Source organism: Hemibagrus wyckioides, linkage group LG13, assembly GCF_019097595.1.
Source record: "Hemibagrus wyckioides isolate EC202008001 linkage group LG13, SWU_Hwy_1.0, whole genome shotgun sequence".
Taxonomy (NCBI): domain Eukaryota; kingdom Metazoa; phylum Chordata; class Actinopteri; order Siluriformes; family Bagridae; genus Hemibagrus; species Hemibagrus wyckioides.
In genome coordinates this window covers 7,008,829-7,032,890 of record NC_080722.1, presented here as the reverse complement: position 1 = coordinate 7,032,890, position 24,062 = coordinate 7,008,829, and the positions used below count along the sequence as shown (strand labels likewise).

The 24,062-nt window shown below is 42.0% G+C and overlaps 1 protein-coding gene across 1 annotated transcript; it reads left to right on the top strand.

Moving 5' to 3' along the window:
* Positions 1–607: 607 nt before the first annotated feature.
* Positions 608–24,014, top strand: LOC131363586 (rho GTPase-activating protein SYDE1). Its single transcript, XM_058406286.1, has 8 exons — positions 608–868; positions 12,902–13,582; positions 15,271–16,215; positions 17,459–17,688; positions 18,565–18,691; positions 18,771–18,937; positions 19,805–20,090; positions 20,628–24,014. The coding sequence occupies exons 1-8, from the start codon at positions 784–786 to the stop codon at positions 21,065–21,067; spliced, it is 2,961 nt and encodes a 986-aa protein (XP_058262269.1). The 5' UTR covers positions 608–783; the 3' UTR covers positions 21,068–24,014.
* Positions 24,015–24,062: the final 48 nt, after the last annotated feature.

Sequence of the window (24,062 nt, the reverse complement as noted above, 5' to 3'; positions counted from 1 at the left end):
TATTAACATACGCAGGCTAAGTAGTCGCGAGCTACACTATATTGCCAAAAGTTTTGGGACACCCCTCCAAACCATTGAATTCAGGTGTTGTTTTTCAGGGTTTGGGCTCGGCCCCTTAGTTCCAGTGAAAGGAACTCTTAATGCTTCAGCTTCATACCAAGACATTTTGGACAACTTTATGTGTGAACAGTTTGGGGATGACCCCTTCCTGTTCCAACATGACTGCACACCAGTGCACAAAGCAAGGTCCATAAAGACACGGATGATCGAGTTTGGTGTGGAGGAACTTGACCGGCCTGCATAGAGTCCTGACCTCAACCTTTGGGATGAATTACGGCGCAGCCAGACCTTCTCGTCCAGCATCGGCGCCTGACCTCACAAACACAGTTCTAGAGAGGAATGGTCAAAAATCCCTCCTAAACCTTCCCAGAAGCTGCAAAGGGTGGGTCAACTCTATATTAAATTCATGTGCATGTAAAGGCAGACGTCCCAAAACTTTTGGCAGTGAGCTACCAAGCAACTGAGAACTTCATTTCCCAGAAACGCTCGGGTTTTTCCGGCACCAATCGGAGGCGAGGCCAAAAAAACTAGTTTGGGAAAGAATCCGTGGAATTCATTTCCTGTGAAAGTTACTCATAGCGGCGCAGCGATGCAGACGCCGTGTCTCAGGAAAAACATGCGTAGTGAAATTTAACTAAACTGCGTTTATTTGTTACTGGGGATTTTTTTTCCGTAATATTCAGGCCCGTGCGAATATCAGCAGGGCGAGAATAAACTCCGGGAATGGCTGAACCCTTACTGAAGCGGACCTTGTCCAAACTGCGGGGTAAAGACCGATCCCGCCGCAAAACCGACCCCAGACTCAACGGTATTCCTCTTCATTTTTGCTCCATTATCGTCATGTTTACTATTTAAGTATAACGTTTGTTGCTGTTTTTCTTTTATGAGACAGACCTCTTGTTTCTATTTGTGCGTGAATTATAAGAGGAAAAACATGCAGTTGTTATTATAAGGAGGAACCCCTTAAATAAGGGTTGATGTTTGCATTATAAAGGAAATTTATTTCTGCTGGCTGAAGGATGCTGGAGGGTTGAGTCTGATCCTCAGAAGGAGATATGCATGAACCATGGCTTTCTGAGCAACACTGGATCTTTTCATTTCCATATTTCCATACTGAGTTTGTTTTTGCTGGGTTGACACAGAGGGTCCTTCAGAAGGTTCAGCAAGAAACAGCTTATCTGTTGCTTAAATATTGGTCAGACTTTAATATTGATCACAGACTGGTTGAAAACAGAACCTATTGCTGAGAGAGAGAGAGAGAGAGAGAGAGAGTGAGAGTGAGAGTGAGATGATCACGCATCTGATTTTCTAAAACCACTCCATCTGGTCATAATCCTGATGTCTAGGATATTTGCAATAATAAATTATAAGTTAAATAAAAAAGTAATAGAATGTACAAGAATATTTTTAACACTAAAATGAAATTTAATACAGAAATAAGTGTAAGATTTAAAAAAAAAAGTATCTGGAAATAGAATAAAACAGATAATGAGAAGAACTGGACTGAAAGGTAGGATCTCTAGGATTGAGGTTTATTGACCCTTGGAATAGGAAACGTTAGATTAATAATTTAACAAAATGGTCAGAGTTGTGTCTGCTTGCATTTCGGGTCTTTGACCCCACCATGTCTGTGTACGCTGCCCGGTCATCCTGGAGAGAGCCTGTGTGTACTGTGAGTCCGGCTCAATGTGCTGGTCAAACTGATCCAGATGTGCAAGATTGAGGGTTTTTCACCTCCAGTGTTGAAACGTTCAGTTTGAAGTTTTGCTTATCTACGTGCTCAGCTAATAGTCATCAGTTGTGTTGTTCAGGTTGTCGAGACCAGCGAGTTGGGAAACCTTGGTGTAGAAAGAACGACAGAATGAGGGAGCACGAAGTCATGTCCGGTGTTGAATAAAGTGTTTGTTCGAGCAGGATCGTCAGCAAACTGTGCCGAAGCCCTGACACACATGGCCACACTTGGACTGTATCGGTGTTTCCGGTGAGCTTACGCCATATGGTGTCCCAGCTGTAGGACAGAGGTCTGAGTGATAACCTGCAATTAACTCCTACCTTGAAACTAAATCTAACTCTTCGGGAGTAAATTTACTTCTGTAGGCTGTAGGTGATCAGACGCCCGATGATTTGGTGGTGCAGCTTTAAGCTAAATTTAATCAGTGTGTAACAAACTTGATCATATGACCTCAGGCTGTCATTTTAATGAGTTGATGATGTCATGTGTCTTGTATAAGGTACTCTGTTTAATTAGACAGTATGATAGTTTTTAGGATTTTTAACTACTGTGCTGAGGGGATGTGGTTAAGGTGTTGGACTACTGATCGGAAAGTTGTGAGTTCGAGTCCCAGCTTCCACTGCTGGGCCCCTGAGCAAGGCTCTTAACCCTCAATTGCTCAGTTGTATAAAACGAGATGAAAATGTAAGTCGTTCTGGATAAAATACCAGAAATGTAAATGCACACAAGTGTGTCATGAGAGATCATCAGGTGTGCATGTGATGTAGTGACTGGCAGAGCAATGAAGTACTCCTCGAAATCAGTAGGTAGCGCAATAATGACCTTGTGAATTCATGGCTATAGAAACAAGAACACAGACTGTTTTGTATGTTTTTAATAAAAAAAACCACAGTGATGAATGACAGCCCAGGTTTCATGCTGAGAGAGTATAAACAAATTAGGAGATAAACATTTTCATTATATAAAAACTTTTTAGTTGGTGGTGCGCTGTGATTTTTTTTTATGTAAAAAATGTGCCATGCCTCATATAAAAACACTAGACATGAATGTAGCTAACTAGCTTGCATATCTAACATTTTATCCAGCAATACTTAATGAATATTTTGTATCTGTTTAAGTTTGCTTGGTCAGTTAACGACGCTTTGTGCTTAAAACCAGTATCTATGTTCATTAACAAGATGTCTACCAATAGGAGTGATGGAGAAACTCTTATATGATCATGCTTGCGACTGGCCGAACAAATATAACTTAAACTCGAACTAAATCGAACCAGGAATATCTGTCCCATTCTTTTGTTATTAGTATTATTTTAGTAGTAGTATTCATATGAAATCAATAAAAACAGAATTTCAATACTGCAGTATGGGATAAGAATATTTTAAGGATTTTCTAAAGCGTATGAATCTTATAGGATCACTGCACGTTTTAATGGACTGATGTTTGTGTGATTCTGTTCAGCCAACAAGATGGGAGTCGTGTAAAAATGTGAAAAACATGCTTTATATAAACAATATTGTAGACTGACCCATGGCTTACTGATAGTGTGTGAATTAATGAAGTGGTTTCCCCCCCCCCTCTCTCTCTCTCTCTCTCTCTCTCTCACGATGTCTAAAATAGGGAAAGTAGTTTGCTGGCTGGTCTACATTGTGTGTATGTGAGTGTGTGTGTGTGTGTGTGTATAAACACCATGCCACTTCGGTTCCTAGTGTGAGTGTGTGTTGGAGTGTTTGTCGTCATTTCTGATGACACAGTGTGAGGTATGTGGTCGGGACAGGGGCGAGAGAGGTTTTGTGTGTCTGTGTGTGTCTGTGTGTGTGTGTGTGTGAGAGAGAGAGAGAGAGAGACAGACAGAGAGGGAATGTGTGATAGAGAGTCTGACAGAGTGAGTGTGTGAGAGGTTCTGATGTAATAAGTGTGTGAGAGGAGCATGAGATTGGAAATTCCTGTGATGCCTTAGGGTTCAGACTTGTATTTATGATTAATATATGTCTAATCTTACAGTCCAGGCTGCGTCTTTCTTTCTTTCTTTCTTTCTTTCTTTCTTTCTTTCTTTCTTTCTTTCTTTCTTTCTTTCTTTCTTTCTTTCTTTCTTTCTTTCTTTCTTTCTTTCTTTCTTTCTTTCTTTCTTTCTTTCTTTCTTTCTTTCTTTCTTTCTTTCTTTCTTTCTTTCTTTCTTTCTTTCTGTCTGTCTGTCTGTCTGTCTGTCTGTCTGTCTGTCTGTCTGTCTATCTGTCTGTGTGAGAGAGAGAGAGAGAGAGAGAGAGAGAGAGAGAGAGAGAGCGATTAAGTGCAAGATGGAGAGAAGTAAGCTGCCCAGCTGCACTGTCATGGCTGTTATGGAGTTATCTTCATGTTCCTCACAGTGCACACTTGGTCTAGTAAAAGTCTTTGTGTGTGTGTGTGTGTGTGTGTGTACGCACTTTCTGTAATGACTGTCAATAGAACTCTTTATCTTAAGCATCTGTGAGCCACGTGAGAGTGAAGAAACAGGACTCTCTTTCTTTTTGTCTGTTCCTTTTCCTCAGTGATGTCTTTTTTCTTTATTTCCTTTTCTACTTTTTCCAATATTTTTGGATTTGCACAGCTTTTATCATCAGGGTTCATTATGAGTTAAATACAATTGATTATAAATTGAGACTGGGAAAAAAACAAAAACTTCCCTCAACACTGAAATCCTCTGAAGTCAGGACGGTCTCCTTAACCCCATGTTCAGCAAGTTACATCAGATCACAGCATCAGTAGTAAATACTTATCTTTCAGAGGTCATGCTGTGCATATTTATACGAATTTCAATCAACATAAAGACATGCTTGTTAAATCTATAATGCTGATGCTATAGTTTGATGTTTTGAGGTATATCACTCATCGAAATTTTACTGTTCAGTCCCATGATTAAAGATTTTGTTTAGTTTATTGTATTTATTTATTTAAAGCCGTTTTCATGTCAATTTTGCACCTACACCACCCCCAAAAAGCGATGTTATTCATAAAAGCCATCTAATGTAACATTACTGCCGACTGATATTGGTTAAAATGGTAGTCATAATTTTTACCCAATGCTGGAAGAGTACTTATTGAGTAAATTTAGGGACATATGATTATATAAAAATAGTTTAGCATGTTAAATCCATAATAAAAACATTTATCAGTGGTAGACACACTTATCCAGAGCACCTTACATATTATCACATTTATTACAGCTGAGAAGTTGGGGGTTAAGGGCCTTGCTCAGGGGCCCCAGCAGTGGCAGCTTGGTGGACCTCGAACTCACAACCTTCTGATCAGTTGTCCAACACCTTAACCACCGGGCTTCCAGTTCCCAATAAAAACAAGCTTGTTTATATTCATCCAAAGATATAAATCTGCTCCTTAATCACGTTACTTGAGTAAACACCACCAGAAGAAAACATGTAAATTAAATAAACGAAACCACAGGTAAATAAATACATTAACATAAAAATAAGACATTGCAGCATCATAAATAGAAATATAAATTGTTCATGTACCAGAGATAGTAAACATTAGCTATCCTAGCTACCTAAGATGGTTAGGATCGTTGCTATTTAATTAACAATTCTAATAAATGATAATTATATAATAATAAATAAGCAAGAGCATAGAGTTGAGTGTTAAGTTGATCATTTCATCTGTTCAGCGAATGAATTTCTGTATCCTCCTTTTCTTACTGTACTACATTAGTTTGTATTTCTCACCATAAACACCCTAGACACATATTCTCCAAAATCATCTGGAATGATACAGAAGAATCTGATTAGGACACTGCTTCGGAGAACTCTGTGGTACAGCAGCTTCAGTTCAGATCATCATTAATGAGGATTTTTATTTAAGCCCGAGGCCGGGCTTCCTCCAGCTCTGCATCCTGTCAGTGTGATGAAGATTAGCCTATTTATATTCTCATTCCCCTTGTCTTGTTTTTTACCTCTTCCTCTTCCTGGACTTCCTGATAGCAGATTTGCTCAACTCTTCACACTGTTACTGTAGACGTAGCAAGAATGAAATAGGACGTGTTTTACAGAGAAGGAATACTAGAAGTGGTGCGTTGTTATACCGTTATTAATGACGCTGTCGTCATTAACGTGTGTAATAATTAGCAAAGTATCGGACATATTATTGTACACATTCGTGCGAGGACAGACGGATTATGTGGTGATGTGTAATTAAGGAAAATGTGTTTACACGCTTGCCATACAGATGTGTATCAGTGCATGCGTTTTGCCTCATGTGGTTAAAGAAAGAGACACGGAGTATCCGTCTGTCAGCAGTTAACCAGTAAAACCAGTGATGAAGCTAATCTGTTCCAAGTGTCTCGTTTACTGTCTGTGCTGCGGCTTGATAACGTAAGTCCTCCAAATAAACAAAACGGGACAGTTCAAAGGGGGACGTGCAGATGTTTACAGTGGAGCTTCCCCCACTGAGTGTGCGGGATGTGAGGATGCACGGACATTTACTCCACTGTCTGATCTGAGTGAGTGAGTGAGTGAGTGAGTGAGTGAGTGAGTGAGTGAGTGAGTGAGTGAGTGAGTGAGTGAGTGAGTGAGTGAGTGAGTGAGTGAGTGAGTGAGTGAGTGAGTGAGTGAGTGAGTGAGTGACAGGAAAAAGTCAAAGAAACTTTGTCACTTCAACCATATATAAAAAGGGATCTAGAGATGGAGACAGCAAGTAACTGACAGAGAGGATAGATAGATAGATAGATAGATAGATAGATAGATAGATAGATAGATAGATAGATAGAATGCCAAATGATTAACCCATAGACAGATGGACGGAGGGGCAGACAGACAGACCGACATATAGATAGAATGCCAAATGATTAACCCTCAGATAGATAGATAGAAAGAAAGAAAGAAAAAGACAAGAAGACAAGAAGAGTGAGAGACTGAGAGAAGGGATGGACAGACAGACCGAGTGAGTGAGTGAAGAAGAGGGAGAGAATGAGTGGAATAAAACTTGACTGAACTTCAGCATGAAGAAGAAAAAGAGGCAATAAAAGGCTGAACCCGAGGCAGAGTTTTCACTAATGACTTTTAGGGAAACTCTTGCGCTTTTTACAGGCACACACAGTCTTTCCAGAGAATTGCATTATGGGAAAGTCACGTGTACCAAAGGGAACGGAGACCACAGTTCACTCTGGACTTCAGAGAAACATATTTATCTTGGTGCAGAAGTGAGCCAATGATTGGTGTTATGATATAAAGTGATATTAAACACACACAACATTGCCATCACAAACACTTCAGAATATCGCCCCGACCCCAGGAGGCAGAATTAGAGACGGTCATGTGTTCATTGATTTCCAGCAAACGTTACCAATGTTTCATTTCTCCAGCTGAGCTAACGCAAGCTGACGGGAAGTTATTGTGTGTTCAAGGAAATGTTCGTACTTATGACATGAATCCAGTGATGCTGAGCACAGACTGAGCTAGAGATTCAGCTACCATTTGTAAAGGCAGAATTTTTTCAGAAAGTTTTGTAGATTTGCAAAGACTCGGTATGTCCAGGTTACTACGTTATAAAACTCATCAACAAACTGTAAGCTATTACAAGAATGCACTATACATATGGAGGTTCTTTTCAAAAAGCTTGTAAGTTGAATTCATCCCTTTTTATTCAGACAAGGTGAGCTCAGCGGCACCTTTTCCATCCAAGCAACCCCTCCGCTTTCAAAACAGCCATCAATATATATATAGACATGAAAATTACAGGCTGATTTACAGGTTATTGTTGACAGAATTAGCCATCGATCAAAGTCCAAGGAAGAAATGGTCCAAACACAAGTTTAGCTTTAACTGTCTGCTTTATGAAAGACGAAATAGAGCACTAGCTCACGTTTTAGTGTACACTAAAAGAAGTGCACTCTGTTTCCATTTAGATGGTCCAATCAGAGAGACTGTAACTCCAGACATGCAGAGATATGATATATGATATGATATATGATATGATGATATTGTCCTTGTGTTGCTTTTAAGCTAATCAACCAAAGTAAAATTATTCTATTACAGTAAAATGAACTTCCTCTAGAACATGTTCAGAACCACATAACTAAAGCAGCTAAAATCATCACATCAAGCTTGCTTTTATAAACAAGAGCTAAAGCTGTTTAAAAATGCTTGTCAAGGAGAATGATAGCAAGCTAGTCAGCTTGCTTTTGGCTTCATTTGAAAGATTAAATAAATGATAATAGATTTTAAAAAGGAAAAAATACTTGGCTTGCTGAATGCCTGAAGAAAAACTATGTGGCTAGCTGACTAAAACTAGCAAACACTGAATGCTTAGCCTGTTTAAAACAAAATGCTAGCTAACGAATATGGTGTAATATCATGCAAACATTTGAGCAATTACTGTAATGTAAAAATAGCATTTTAGTACATGGCTACGGAAAATATGTGAAAAGAGATGGAATGAATGCCTGGAGAAAATTGTTTCTGTTGCATGGAAAAGTTGCTCTGGAGTGATAATTATTTTTGATTTGCAGCAAAAGGGGTTGAGAACAGTGCTGCTTTCTCACAGGATGTCTCAAATTATGTGTGTGTGTGTGTGTGTGTGTTTATGTAGGTGGGGGCATTAGGGCTGGTATTTTTTGGGAAAACACTTAATGGGTTGTTCGAGGCATGCATTCTCAGCAAACTTTTCCACCCCGTCTTGGACTCGTTGCCGAACATGGCACGACACAGCTGGAATTAAATAAGAGCTTTCAGTTCAGGGAAACACACACTCCTGGATATACACCTCCTGCATGTCAAACACTTACGAACACATCATCAGCTAAAAGGGATCAGTCTGTTTGGTCGCAGCGGTTTTTAGTCAGGGTCCGGTTCAGCGTAATCATTTATCGAATTTTCTTTCAGGATTCGGTGACGAAGTTAACGTCTCCATATTGTGTAACTAGCAAAGCGTTTGTTTATCTCTCATGGCTTTTATCAAGCTCTTGTACTCTGAACAGAATTATGGGATTTCCTTTTCCAGGAATGACACGTGCTGTACTACCAACAGACTTGGCCAGTTTAGAAATCTCAGAGGACAGTCCTTATTTAATTCTGCCCCTAAATGCTCCCTTCCCAGACAGCCTCTCTCAAATAGAACACTGCTGTATTTCTACGATAATGATATTGTTGTTGTTGTCCACTTTCTTTTTTTTTCTTTTTCTCTGGCTGAGCCTAGCCTCAGATTTCTGTTCTCAGCTGAGAGCAATGGAACATGATGTGTCCTTCTGCTGTTGTAGCCTATCCTCTTATGATGTGTTTTTCTGCTCAGTACGGTTGTACAGAGTGGTTATTCACGTTAAAGCCGGTTGCTGGATGTACAGTTCTGCTGTGTATGAAAATCCCAGGAGAACAGAAGCTTCAGAAATACGCAATCCAGCCCATCTGGCTCCAACAAGCATGCCATGGTTAGAGTAATAGAGATCACATTTTTTCCCTGCTCTAGTGTTTGTGAACATGTGAACAGGAACTGAAGCTCTTGACCTGTATCTGCATGATTTTAGCCATTGTGCAAGATGCATGAATGTGCATAGGCACAGGTGTTCCTAATAAAGTGGAATATTATTAATGTGATTGATATAATATGTTATTGCTACTGTATTAACAACTCATTTCCTGGTACTTGTATATCAGACCAGGTAATGGATTTAAATACTTAACATTCATGGAAGGAGTCTCCAGTGTCAGCCATTTGTTCTCCCAAGTTTCCAGGACACAGACTTGACTTTACTTTGGTATAAGAGGAATAAAACACGTCATGATCTAGTGTTCTGCTGGAAAATAATCCACTTGCTTCTCTGCATCACATCACCTTCTTTCTAGAAAAGCTCTCCTTCTCCTTTTCAAGCTCTCTCTCAAGTGTTTTATTCCTTCCATCAGAAAGCGAAGCTCGCCTATAATCCCTTTTCATCCTGTTCTCTCAGTCGGTATCAAGCTAATTTCTGGATAGCGGTGTTGTCTATAGATGTTTTGCAACAGTATTGTTCATTTCCATGTCCTGAGTATAGAGAAAATCCGTGTCACATGCTCACTGTTGTTAGTGTTAAAAATATGAACTCTGTTGTAGCTGTTTGAATGAAGATTTGGGTCTGTTTAGTTCTAGAAAAAGATTTGGGTGTTTATTAAAAGTGTAAATGTAAAAGTAAGGAAGCAAATGACAGCAAGGGAAATTTACCATTAAAAATGTTCACTGCACTTTCCCTGTAAAGTTTACATTGAACATGCACAATACAGTCACTGTGCTCACGTCAGTACCCCTCGGTTCCACTGTGTAGCTCAGGGTTCTGTGTATTGTGTGGATGGTGAGTGGAGTGTGTGTGTGTGTGTGTGTGACTGCGGATTTTATTCAGCACTGTTAGTATAACGGGGTCTCAAGATGTAGTGACTCCTACTCATTCCTACTCCTTCATTCAAAGACAAGATGTTCTGTGCACTCATGAGACATTGGCCTGATTAATTATGTGTGTGTGTGTGTGTGTGTGTGTGTGTGTGTGTCTCTCTCAGCATCCGTGCTGTACGCGGGAACCTGAACCTCTGCCCTCTCTGTGTGTGTGTGTGTGTGTGTGTGTGTGTGTGTGTGTGTATTTTTGGTCGCAGCAATGAATAGTGAATAGGGTTAACTGTGTGTGTGTGTGTGTGTGTGTGTGTGTGTGTGAAGCTATAAGGGAGGCTGCTCTAACAGACTGTTCATTGATGAGCTCTAGGCTGCACAACAGCTGCTTGTTTAGTATTATGATGACGAAGGGGTGTAGGGGTGTGTGTGTGTGTGTGTTTGTTTCCCTCCCTTTTCCATCTTTTTTAGTTTTCTGTTTCTGTCGCTTTTCTTTCCTTCTTTCCTCAGTTCCTTTCATTTTGTTCTTCGTCTCCTTGATCTTCCCTTGCTTCTCTTCACTTTTCTGTCTCCATCTCTCCTTTCTCCCTCTTTCTGTCTGTCATTAGTCCCTGTCTTTTTTCTTTTCTTCTTTTCTTTTTTGCCCCCAGTGTTTCCTTTCATGTCTCCTTCCCCCCCCACTGTTCGGTCAGTTCACTTCATTTTCCACAATTTCTTCCTCTATTCTTCTTTCTTTGTCCCTCCATCTTCTGTCTTTTTTTCTGTTTTTCCCTGCCTCTCTCTCTCTATCTGTCCATCTCTTTCTTTCTCTGTATGTTTTCCTCTCTATGCATGTCCCTGTTCTTGTGCTGCAGGAAGTTATCAGGTCCATTAAAGCTGTATCCTCTGTGTGTGCACACATATGCACGTGTGTGTGTCTACATATATGTGCATGTGTCCGTGTTTGTGTCCGTGTGTGTCTTTGTCCATGTGTGTCCTTGTATGTCCCTGTGTGTGTCCGTGTGTGTCTTTGTCCTTGTATGTCCCTGTATGTCCCTGTGTGTGTGTCTGTGTGTGTCCTTGTGTGTCTGTGTGTGTCCTTGTGTGTCTGTGTCCGGGTCTGTGTGCGTGTGTGCCCACGTGTCTCTAATGCCCGTGTCCATGTTTGTGTGTTTGTGTCTCCGTGTGTATGTCTCCGTGTGTGTGTCTGTGTCATCTGATTTTCCTGGCCTGCTTTTAGAGAGCTGACCCAGTCTCCAGGTCAGGCTGTGTATCAAACAAATAATAATCACTTAGTAGTGAGAATACTCAGTGCTGCACTCCACAGATTATCATTCTCTGAATCAGAGCTGGGTTCTGTAGCAGCACATGTGTACAAGTGATTACAGGAACAGAAACACCAGCTTTTAAAAAGTTAAAAGCACATCCACACTACTGAAATCTGGACCAGGATCAAGCTGCATGTCATGAAAGAAAATAGTACAGTTTTTATATTGGTGCAAGCTGTAGAGATGATCGAGATGTCTTGCAAAATAAAAGAATAAAGAGTAGCCTAGAGTTCCATTGCCTTATTCATGGGAGATTATGAGAGAGTTTGAGTCCTGATGATGCAACAGCACTCTGTGGCCATGCTGTCTGAGAGGGAGGGATGATATTCCTGTCTCCTTTGGCAGACACCCTTATCCAAACACACCATTTTGTCATTTTATACATCTGAGCAACTGAGGGTTAAGGGCCTTGCACAGGGGTCCAGCTTGGTGGACCTGGGATCCAACTCACAACCTTCTGAATAGTAGTCCAACAAGTTCTACATCCCCAGTCTGAGCAATCCTGTGTTTCTGTGAGCTCTTGTATGCATCGGAGGTTAATGTGTTCAGCTGCTTCGTGAGATAGCATGAGGAGCCATTTAAAATGATGCGATAGTTGGCGTTACTTGTTTTCGAGGAAGCACGTGTTCATCACTCCAGCTGCTAGCTGCCATGTGTGCTGGAATCATCCGGCTGATATCTGATCAGCAGTGTTCCTTTACTACTGATGAGTTACAGGTGGGATGACAAACTGCAGTATAACTGATGTACTACATCAGGAATCGTACACCTGCGACGTGATGAATATTTAGTTGGGGCACCTAATATAAAGGGCAGTTTGGTGTGTTGTGTTTCAGTGGAAGCGGTTTAATGTGCCAGGTCTAGATTCATTTTTGATCGTTTCTGTCACTTCAGTTAAACCGTGTTATTACAACTTCAAGCGCATCTGACTGAAACGTTCACACAGCATTTTATCCCAGATCAGGGAGCTGAATAAGATATTCACTGTGTCATGGGGATCTGTTAAGCTGAAAGAAAGAGAGCTGAGGGGAGAAACTTCCAGATGTGCAGGATGTAGGAGAAAGAGGAGGGGGTAGTGCCAGAGAGAGAGAGAGAGAGAGAGAGAGAGGAGGGAGGGAGTTGTGGGATAAGGAGCGGGGGAAAAAAAAACTGCCATCTTCATGACTGTGTTTGGTCTTTTCCCCTGGTTTCTTTCCCTGTCACTTTTATGCTTTGGTATGTCCCGCATGTCAGAAATGTTATTTTTGGAGAAGAATGCTCTCCAACTCCACTATGTAGAGGTTAATGACTGTCTCAGGCATCACGTGGATTAGCCATTAAACTAAATCACCCCCGGTTTGGTGGCTTCGGCTTTGCGCTGTTCCAACGAACCGTTCTTTCTGTACTTAGTCACTCTGGTCAAACAAAATACCTGAGCACCAAAAAAGGTCTAATAGATGGTCTAATAGACAGTCTGTTTCCTCTCTCTCAGATGGACCGAGGAAGACGGAGCTCGTCCACAGCTCTTCATCGTCCTCGGTGACTGAGGTGGAGTTGGACTGCACCAAACACACACAGATCACAGTGTCCAAAAAACAGAACTGGGCCAAACTCTCATCCATCCCCCGGGATGTCGAGCAGCTCCCAAGCCTGAGCTCGGTGTCTCAGGAGCGAGAAAGCTGCACAGGCAAAGCCCAGGCTTCCAAACAGGCCTCTCTCAGGGAGAATGGCTTTGATTGGAGATGGAAAGATCTACATAAAGACGGAACCCACCCCAGAGCTTGCCAGAAAGCCGACACGGCTGACGGGGCTGACACACTCGATGCTGGTCTTCCAGAGTTAGTAACGCCTCCAGTCACTGAGTACTGCACCTCCTTGGGCATGGGTAAGCTCTCTGGGCAGGGAGTGTACCTCCAGCACTTGGAGAGGAGTAGCCGAGCTTGGGTGCTGTCGTCAGGAAAGACCCAGGCTCCAGATGAGGCCTACACAGCCTGCTTCACAGAGCGAAGGCACATGACTGAAAGCGAGAGCAACATTTGGTACAACCCCATCCCAGAAGAAGAGGACGCTCGGGTCAGCGGAGTGAAGCTGAAGCTGAAGGAGAAAGAGAAGGATGTGCTGGAAGATCCTTGGAGAAGGAGAGACATGGAGGGAGCACAAGAGGAATGGAGAGGTGAGAAATGAGTCCAGTGGAGATCTTTAGCGTGAGCTGAGGAAAGAGCGCAGCAATAAACAACAGATTCTTGAAATTGGTGAACTCTTGATCCATTTGTTCAGCTTGTCCTTTAAAATATTTATTTAATTAAATACCCTGCATAGCTTCGTTGTGATATCACCCGGCTTGAGTGTAGTTACCCCGTGGGCTTCTGTTCATTTTATAGATTTTTTTCTCAGGCTTTCACAATCAGCTTTATTAGTCACAGTACACAGCGTAACAGGAAATGATTTGCATTCCATGTCTTTTAATAGTCTGTGGGAGATGTTCTTCACTCTAGCCTCAGCGTGAGGTCCGCTGTGAAATTCTAATTCATTTGAATGAATGGATCAATTGATGGTTTATATGAGTCCAGTATGAAAAATTTTTTTGGTTTTTCCCTTTCAAATTAATAAAGTCCTAGGTCATTCTGTTCTATGGACTTCTCTCACTTTACACAGTAACTTAACTTCTTCCCTTAATTCCTGTAAATACTTTTATGAGACGACAGAGAAGAGAGAAATGAGATCATTTGCAGTAATTATTGGCAGCATTGGAAAGAATGGGCCGAATGTTTTAACCATTTAATTTTAAACTTTCCGCTCTAACAGTAAAAGATACTCCATGCATATAAGTGACAAATTAAAGGAAAAAAATAACAACACAAGCACGTCTCAATAAGGTGTTGGGTCAACATGAGACACTAAAACCACTTCAGTGCATCATGGCATTGATTCTGTACTAAAGTGATGCATACCATTTTTCTCAACTGAGTTGAGATTTGATGACCGGGAAAGTCATAGCATGTGATTGACATCATTTAGATCATAGGTATACTTACATGTGCCTGTTTTCATCAATCCGAATGAATTCATTGTCCTTGTAGGTTCCTAAAGTATTATTCATGAGTATCTGATCTAATATGCGTTTAAATGTGCATTACATACACTGATCAGGCATAACATTATGAACACTGACAGGTGAAGTGAATAACACTGATGATCTCCTCATCATGGCACCTGTTAGTGGGTGGGATATATTAGGCAGCAAGTCAACATTTTGTCCTCAAAGTTGATGTGTTAGAAGCAGGAAAAATGGACAAGTGTAAGGATTTGAGCGAGTTTGACAAGGGTCAAATTGTGATGTCTAGACGACTGGATCAGAGCATCTCCAAAACTGCAGCTCTTGTGGGGTGTTCCCGGTCTGCAGTGGTCAGTATCTATCAAAAGTATCCTGTCCTGTAAATATCCCTTAAGTCCTGTAAGTTGTGTTCGCAACTTAGAGGACTTAAAGGATCTGCAGCTAACATCTTGGTGCCAGATACCACAGCAGACCTTCAGGGATCTAGTGGAGTCCATGTCTCAACTGGTCAGGGCTGTTTTGGCAGTAATAGGGTGACCAACACAATATTAGGCAGGTGGTCATAAAGTTATGCCTGATTGGTGAATATTCCGTCTCCGTTAATGACCAGTTCTTCCGAGGGGATACCAAGTGGGTTGTGATGGTTAACCCCTCTGGTCTGATCTCACTGAAGAGCTACTTGCTGAAATATTCTTTTTTGTTGTTGTGAATTGTTTTTCAATTGACTACTCAATTATAAACAGAAAAAAAAGGATTAACAGTTACAATATCATTAATATTCTCTTGGTTTATTTTTTTTCCTTTAGATGTTCCTCCACAGTCTTGTCACCCTGATGTTTATTATCTGGGTTGCAGCAGCGGAGGTGCTAGTAGTGTTAGTGAAGTTGTTAGCGCGGCAGCCAGCAGTTCAGCAGGCTCTTCTGGAAGTCCTGGAGCACAAACAAAAATCTCAGGAGGAACCAGCAGCAGCAGTATGATGGAGAAGATTAAATCCCCCGGCACAGTACGGCGTCTGTCTATGAAGATGCGCAAGCTTCCAGAACTGCGCCGTAAGCTCAGCCTGCGCTCATCACGCAATCAGCGACACCTTCAAGGACAAGCGGGTGGCAGTGATGCACCAGGGGGCGCTGATGAGGCCTCACCTCCCAACGCACGTAAAGAGTCTTCTAACAATGTCATAAGCAGGTACCATCTGGACACCAGCGCTCCCGCCAGACCGAGGCGACGATCGTCACGCACGCGTTCTGCTAGCAAAGGTGGTTATCTTAGCGACGGCGACTCCCCTGAGCTTCTCCCCAAACAGGATTTGACTCCGGGATCTCAGGGATCAGGTCAAGACACACAGGAGTCTCCACAACCTCCTCCACACCGCGGGTGGCAGGATACAGTCGGGTCATTCCGGCACTACTCACTATCGGAGCAGCCGAAGTGCGCCCAGAGAGTGTCAGGGCTCCTCACGGTGCATCTTCTCGGTGTCTCTGAACTCGTGCGATCTCGCACCTCTAAAGACATCTTCTGTGCCATCCAGGTGGACGGAGTGACGCGAGCTCGCACCGCTTTACTCACCTGCCAGGAGACGTCACTCCCGCTAAACCACACCTTCAACCTGGAGCTGGAGAGAGCGCGCATGCTAAAGCTTATTGTTCTCACACCAAGTGCTAACATCGTGGATCGAACCACAGGCCCCGGTGGTCAAACACGCAACCGGGTATGCTGCCTGGGCACTGTGGCAATCCCCCCTCTGTTTAAAGGTGAGAGGTTTATGAGTATATATTTCATTTTAAGCCACAGTCATTAAATTTTTCATACAGTTCTCTCTCTGATTTTATACCGGACACGTTGTTTTAATGCTTCAGTCAAAAATCTAACGTCGTTCATTTGCATTACATTCATTGCGTTATACTGTTTGTGCAAGTGCATGAAGATGTGCTGAGGCTTACGCAGGGTCTGTACGTCATGTTGGAATTATGATAATTATCAGTTGGTGTCTTGTAAATACCATTCCTTCAAACCCAAAATTATCTGGAATTTTCTGATCTAATATGATTATCAAGGAAGCACCAAAGGAAGCGAGATCCTTAATAAGACACTGCCAAGATCCAATTAAGGTTAACAATGTACATTAAGATCATTGAACTTTCCATGCACATGCTGGTACTGGCCACTGCTGTCATATTTAAGAACTAAGTATTTTGATTTTTACCTTCAGTTTGCATTTGTTAGACCTGTTTATGCAAAACAACTCAACAAGTGATGCAGAGTCAAAAATCTGAGAGCTGTTAAAGCCAAATCCGATCCAAGAATAGAGCTGTTAAAGGCCTGATCCTGGTGCTGCAAGGTTGGGTTTCTCTCCAGTGAGATAGTTGTAGTTGTACTGAGAGAGAGAGAGAGAGAGAGAGAGAGAGCTGTCAACACAATGGCTCCATGCGAAGATCTGAATGAAGTTATTGTGATTGTTCCAAAGTGTTTATATGTTTACTCTGAACACAGCAATATGTTAAATCTCCATTTACGTCACGTGTAATTTAAAGCAGATGTATAGGAACAGTATTTGGTGTCAGCATTACCATAATAACAAGAGTGTGAGTTTTGGCAGAGGCTGTTTTGTTTACGGTGTTAGACGATATTAGTCCTCTCTCTTGCACTTAGCGGTGTTAAGGCCACCTCAATAACCTTATTGCTTTACAGACATTTTTAAATCTCAAAATTTTTTAACACGAGCTTCAGTGCATTTCTGTGTATTATTATTATTATTATTATTATTATTATTATTATTACTATACAGTGTCATTTTATTCCAGCAGGTTTCTTATTCACAGATTAGCTTTTCATGTAACCATAAACATGCTAGCTCAGATTTACAGGGTGAAAGAGGAATGGGATGTTTTACTGGATCTCGGGTCTGTTAGTGTGTTTATGCTCCCTCAGTTTTGGCCCCCTTCTGCCCTTCTGGTTGTTTATCTTTACCCCCCCTGTCTCCCTCCCTCCCTCCAGCCTCTCGGACTCAGCAGCTGTGTGTGAAGCTGGAGCCGAGGGGTTTGCTGTATGTGAAGCTGACTCTGTTGGAGCAGTGGGAGGCGCCACCGCCCCGCCTCAGCGAGCTGCCTCCCCCCTCCGTATTCGGCGTGGAGCTGCGTCACCTGGTGGAGAAAGAGGCCTGCGTTCCCAAAGTGCCTCTGATCATTCAGAAATGTGTGGCGGAGATCGAAAAGCGGGGACTCAAGGTTGAAAAATTTTTTTTTGTAAATCTATATTTGTATATTAGTTAAGAAATTATTAAATGCTTAGAGTATTCATAGTTCTAGACAGTTGTAACTGCGTATAAGTGTGTTTGAGCTGAAAAATATATTAAATATTATAGTGAAAAGGGATGGGATTAAGACTGTAGTAATGGACCACCTTAAATATGTGAAAGGTTGGAAACTTTTATACTTACATGTCCCAACTAGACAATCATTCATCACAGAGTCTAACTTTATAACTACTGATGGCAATTCAGTTCAATTCATTGGATGGACGTTGGATAATGGACATTGTTAAAAACGCTATACAAATAATTGAGGGTCAGTAAAGTGAAGCCAGAGCCTCTGTGATTTATGACATTTGGTTACAGCAGTGAAAAGCACAACCCATCATTATCAAAGCTTTTATATTTATTATTATTATATAACTCTTGACTTTGAATGGGTTTAATCCAAATCTCAATAAGTCAAAAACATGGAGTCTTTATTAAAAATGTCAAATCAAATCAAACGTTTTGTTGCTGGAGTGGTCAGGAATAGAAAGATCTAAGGTTCTAATAAACAGACAAAATAATACTATGGACATTTACAATAAAGCTCCTGACTACAAGATGCTTGAGACAATCTGGGTTATTCCATAACATGGGAAAAACTTGTTTATACCTGCAACTGTGTTGACAAGAAACCATGAGATTACTTAGAGGCTCACTGGCCATTGTTCAAACTGAAAAGGCCTGACTCTTCAGTCTCTCACTGACCTGTAATGTGAACTTTCTAACAAGGCTGAAATGTTGTGTGTGTGTGTGTGACTGTGTCTCTGTGTGTGTGTGTGTGTGTGTGTGTGTGTGTGTTGTATAGGTTGTGGGTCTGTATCGTCTCTGTGGCTCAGCGGCTGTAAAGAAGGAACTGAGGGATGCGTTTGAGAAGGACAGTGCGACCGTCACACTCGATGAAGAGCTGTATCCTGACATCAATGTCATTACCGGTGAGAACACACACACACACACACAATCACACACACAGTTTAAGTTCCTCAGTGTGATGTGTCAGATTATTGTCTTCAGGTATTCTGAAGGATTACCTGCGTGAGCTGCCATCGCCACTCATCACACGGACTCTGTATGAGGTGGTGCTGGAGGCCATGTGTCAGAGACCAGTGTGCAGGAGCGACGACACACACAGATCACACAACACCGTCACCCTGCTGCAGTGTCTACCTGAACCAGAGAGGGTACTGTGTCAGTATGTGTGTGGGAGTCTGTCTGCCTGTGTGTCTTGCTTTGTGACTGTCTCACTGTGCATGTGTTGCAGTGTGTGTGTGTGTGTATGTGTGTGTCTGAGTGTGTGTGTCTGACAGTGTATGTGTGTGTGTGTGTCTGACAGTGTATCTGACATTGTCTGTGTGTGTGTGTCTGAGAGTGTGTCTGAGAGTGTGTCTGAGAGTGTGTCTGAGAGTGTGTCTGAGAGTGTGCCTGAGAGTGTGCCTGAGAGTGTGCCTGAGAGTGTGCCTGAGAGTGTGCCTGAGAGTGTGCCTGAGAGTGTGCCTGAGAGTGTGCCTGAGAGTGTGCCTGAGAGTGTGCCTGAGAGTGTGCCTGAGAGTGTGCCTGAGAGTGTGTCTGAGAGTGTGCCTGAGAGTGTGTCTGAGAGTGTATCTGACATTGTGTCTGTGTGTGTGTCTGACAGTGTATCTGACATTGTGTCTGTGTGTGTGTCTGACAGTGTATCTGACATTGTGTCTGTGTGTGTGTCTGACAGTGTATCTGACATTGTGTCTGTGTGTGTGTCTGACAGTGTATCTGACATTGTGTCTGTGTGTGTGTCTGACAGTGTATCTGACATTGTGTCTGTGTGTGTGTCTGACAGTGTATCTGACATTGTGTCTGTGTGTGTGTCTGACAGTGTATCTGACATTGTGTCTGTGTCTGAGTGTGTGTCTGAATGATACTGTGTGTTTAACCACAATACATCTGTGCATGCCTGTCATACCCCTCTGTTGAATTAAGGAATTGGCACAACATTAACGGAGTGTATGATTGTTCTCACATGCCTGATGAAGTGTGTGTGTGTGTGTGTGTGTGTGCGCGTGTACTCTCTCCAGGCCACACTCTCTCTCCTGTTGGACCATCTGAGTCTGGTGGCTTCCTTCAGCGACTGTAATCTGATGACCTGTCAGAACCTTGCTGTGTGTTTCGGCCCTGTTCTGCTCACCCCAACCCAGGACTCGTGGAAAGGAGCAGGACCGGGCGCCTTCCCATCAGTCCCTGCAGGACATGGAAGCAGCTTGGGAGGAAGAAACTTCACACAGCAGAGCATGGAGATGGCCAGCGCTGTGGACTTCAAGCGGCACATCGAAGCTCTGCACTATCTGCTGCAGCTCTGGCCGAGTGAGTGAGAGAGTGTTCTTAACATCTTCTTTCACTTAGCGTCTTTCACTGCACATTCCTAAATCACACTTTGACAGTAAGACTACAGTTAAATCACATACACACACACACATATGCATTTTTAATAACCTAAGGGTTATTTGCTAAAGCATTCCTTAAACACTTCACGCCTGTCAGCAGTAATGGCTGCCATTTTAATCCTGCCACATGCCTCACGTGTCTTGCACACAGCTGGACTTTGAGCTCCTCTTTCCAGCTGTGGAGAATTTGTACAGCAGATCAAGCACAAAAATGTGCTGTGTGTGTATGTGTGCAAGCATGTGTGTTAATGCGATTATACAGAGTTTTATATGAATCAGTCATAACAGTAAATACTTTACAGATCATTATGTATTATTTTCTTTCAGTCTTCATTATCTTCACATTATGTTCAGCTCTTATACTCATAAATGTTAGAGCAAGTTATAAATGTGAGAAATAACTACAATTTTGTTCTTCTTAATGCCTCCCTCCTTTAAACAAAAAAATTTGTTATAGTCCCAACAGGAAGAGTGACGGATCAGTCACCCTGCCGTTCAGAGGATGAAGAAGCTCCTCCTCCTTCTCTTTCCCAGAATTCCCTACAGCGTTGTGGTCAGCGGCCATCGTTACGCGTGGAACTGCCGTTACCCCAGGACGTAGCGGTAGTGTCACGGAGGGGGCGTGGCCGTCTGGAAAGTCCACCCTGTAATCGCTATGCTGGTGACTGGAGCGTGTGTGGGCGGGACTTCCTGACCAACGACGACGCCGATTACGACGAGGTGGCGGGCAGCGAGAGCGATGAGGACGAGGAGAAGAAAAAGGACTGGGTGTACACGGACGATTATGCGCTAGACTTTGACGCGCCGTTTACATGCAGACTGAGTCTGAAAGACTTCGATAACCTAATATCAGATCTGGAGCGTGAACTCGCCAAACAGATCAACATCTGCCTCTGAGCACCGTCTCTACGTAAACCCTGTATCTGCACTGCACTGAAGTCATGCAGCATTGAAGTATTCAGAATTTAAATGTGTTATGATTTAAAGCAACACTTAGAGCAGATGGTGTAGATCAGCCAAGACATGATGTGCCTCTACATTTGGTGTTGATCTTTAATTTTTTTTTATTATCATTATTTTTGCTCTGAAGCTATGTAGATGGACACTCCAGTTTAGCGGTGTGAAAACTTTATCTTTAGAAAAATGACAAAATGTCCTCACAGACAGCAGCAGCCATCTTGTTTGGTAACAACAAAAGCATCAGCCTCACCTATAAGGTGTGCCACAAATAATGAAAGGCTTAATGATGGTTTCGGATGATGATACAGTTCACATTTTATCTGTTTGGAAGATTTTATGAAAACGAATATAATCGAGGCAATGCCGTCTTCACAGTGCTACACTGGAGGCTGTAAGGTTTCCCAGCTTATTAAATACAACCATCTTATAGTAGCTTTAATAGAAAAACTGAAGAAGCCAGCTGCAGACACCTTCATGTCTTGGCTGATTTGGTGAAAGGGATTTAAGCCTGGAGAATGTACATAATTATATAATTGAAGACCTGATGCTGGAAGAATGCGCTGCAGATACAGGCGTTCAAATGGGCGCTTTAACGATGAAGGTCGACGACAAGCAGCTTCTTCTGCTTTAGTAAAGTGTGAAATTATATTTAATAGAAACCCAGACAGAGGTGTGTGTAGGGCAAGTCAAATCCTGCAGAGCCTCAAAAGCACAGAGGTTAGTTTTCATTCCCGGCACAAACACAACACACGTGATTCGTCTAAAAAAAGGACTGAGTAGTACATTGGTGTCTTATGGACTCTGTTTTCATGCCATTATAACTGAATTAATACTCAAAAGCATAGTGTTACTGTTCACCCCAGCTCCATAAAATCCCACCATCGTCTCTGCCTTTATGCTCAGGCTTCATGAGCACTGCGTTACTGAATGCAGTTAGTATTTCTATTTTATTCTGCACCATTTATTGCACATTTCCTAGGGAGTTTCCTAGCAGTTTAAAGTTAAATTATAATGTTGCTCAAGACAGCGCTTGCTTAAGGGCACGATCTCGTCTCGCAGCACAAATTATTAGCTTTGTTTAAGCAGGAAAGAAACATGCATCCGCTATGATCATTCTGTTCGGGAAAAACACATCGGAAGACATTAGGTCCGGGAACATTTATCTCATTCATACAACTGAGCAGTTGAGGGTTAACGGTCTTGCTCAAGGGCACAGCGGCAGGAGCTTTAGTGATCCTGGGATTTGAACTCACAACCTTCTGATCAGTTGTTCGACATCTTACACACTGATTTAACCACATTTATCAATTTAACTAAATAGTTTTAAACAACCAGAGCAGATTGATGAGATCATAACACATTTCACATGGTTTCATTTCTTTTAAGACTAGAAACATCCAAGTGTCAAGTTCCTGTTATGGCTTACAGGTTGTAAACGGTCATCCCTTCATCAGCCCCTCTATCTTTTTCTCTCTTAGAGTAAACAAGACAAAAAAATGCAGGTTATCATGTTACCAAAGAAGCATTGTCAGAACATGAGCATGTTAATATAAACTGTGGTGTAAAGCCAAAATTATGGAACGTTAGAAGTCTGTCTTTTAAGCACATGACAATTCCTACTGAGATCACATATGTGCGGTACAACAGCACGTCTTGGACGGTAGTTCCGGCTGTGAAATGAACGATCCGATATTGTTTCTATGGTAACAGCTTTGCTTCTGCCCAGCCCTGTTGATCTGCATGAGCATCAGTTTGAAAAGATGTAGCTGGCTGGCTTCATGATACAGAAGAAGCATGAGAGAGCCTTTACCCTCACTAGCTGGTAGGTGTTGTGTGATAGGGCAGCGTTAGCTAGTCGGTAGGAATTGAAAGGAAAAAATCTGTGAGTGATTTTGCAGCTGCATCCTAAAGTAAAACAGTGACCTGAGAGATTTCTGTCGTCATCTCAAATAAATGCCGTTTCATTTAGGCTCAATTTCAGCAAAACAAATTCCAAACGATCTCAACAAACTTTTTTTCATGGTCACAATTTACACTTCATTACTGATTTATTCATATTGTCTACAAATTGTGTTAGGGCTAAATCTGGATTTTCGATCCATGAATATTGATAGCAGCAGGAAAGCTTGTGCAGTGCCTATTTATGCATGTCTTCTTTCCCCCTGAAATAAATCCTCCCATCTAGTGTGACCTGCCAGCGGCACTTGGGCCAAATGTTATGTAAAGTTTTCCACTGGGACATTCCGTTACTGGTCCAGTCTTAATGCTCGAGATGCTTTACCCCATTCTGTTTCTGAGTTGAAAGATTGCATTTTCCTAGCGTGCTGATGTGTTTCCTGCGCCAGACAGCCCTCAATGATGCTTTAATGGAATAAAAACAAAAAACAATCTTCCCTTCGACCTAAATATAGCCTATGAGCAAGACGTTGTGGTCCCCTAACCTCTGAGCTACCAGTCAGGTGTCTGGATTCCAGTAATATTTCAGTATTAGAGGGAAACTGTCTTTTTGCTTTCGTATAGAAGGATTATTGTACTTAATTTGCACAGTTCACTTTGAGGAAAGTAGAAAGAATGAGCAAATCCACATTTGCCCGATCATTTAGCCTCAAGAACAAGCACAACGTGGATCAGCTAATCAGGACACACACACACACCATTTTCTAAAAACTTCCAGACCAAAGACACGTTTTGCCGGTTCTTTTGCACTTCTGTATTGCGTATTTGGTTATATGACGTTGCTGCTTACTTGGTTGAGTGCAGTACACGGTGTTGCCGTTGCTGGTGTAGCACTGTTTCTTTAACATTGGAGCACGGTACATATGTTTTTCTGACTGTGATTTTTGTTAATTAATAAAATGTACAAAAAGAAGAAGAAGATGGGGGGGAATAAAAGGACATTTAAGGAATTTAAGGCCATTACCGAGCAGGGGTT

Coding starts and splice junctions, on each gene's coding strand:
- LOC131363586 (XM_058406286.1), top strand. CDS start 784: ATGGCTGAACCCTTACTGAAGCGGACCTTGTCCAAACTGCGGGGTAAA. Junction 18,692..18,770: donor TGACATCAATGTCATTACCG/GTGAGAACACAC, acceptor TATTGTCTTCAG/GTATTCTGAAGGATTACCTG. Junction 20,091..20,627: donor TCTGCTGCAGCTCTGGCCGA/GTGAGTGAGAGA, acceptor AATTTGTTATAG/TCCCAACAGGAAGAGTGACG.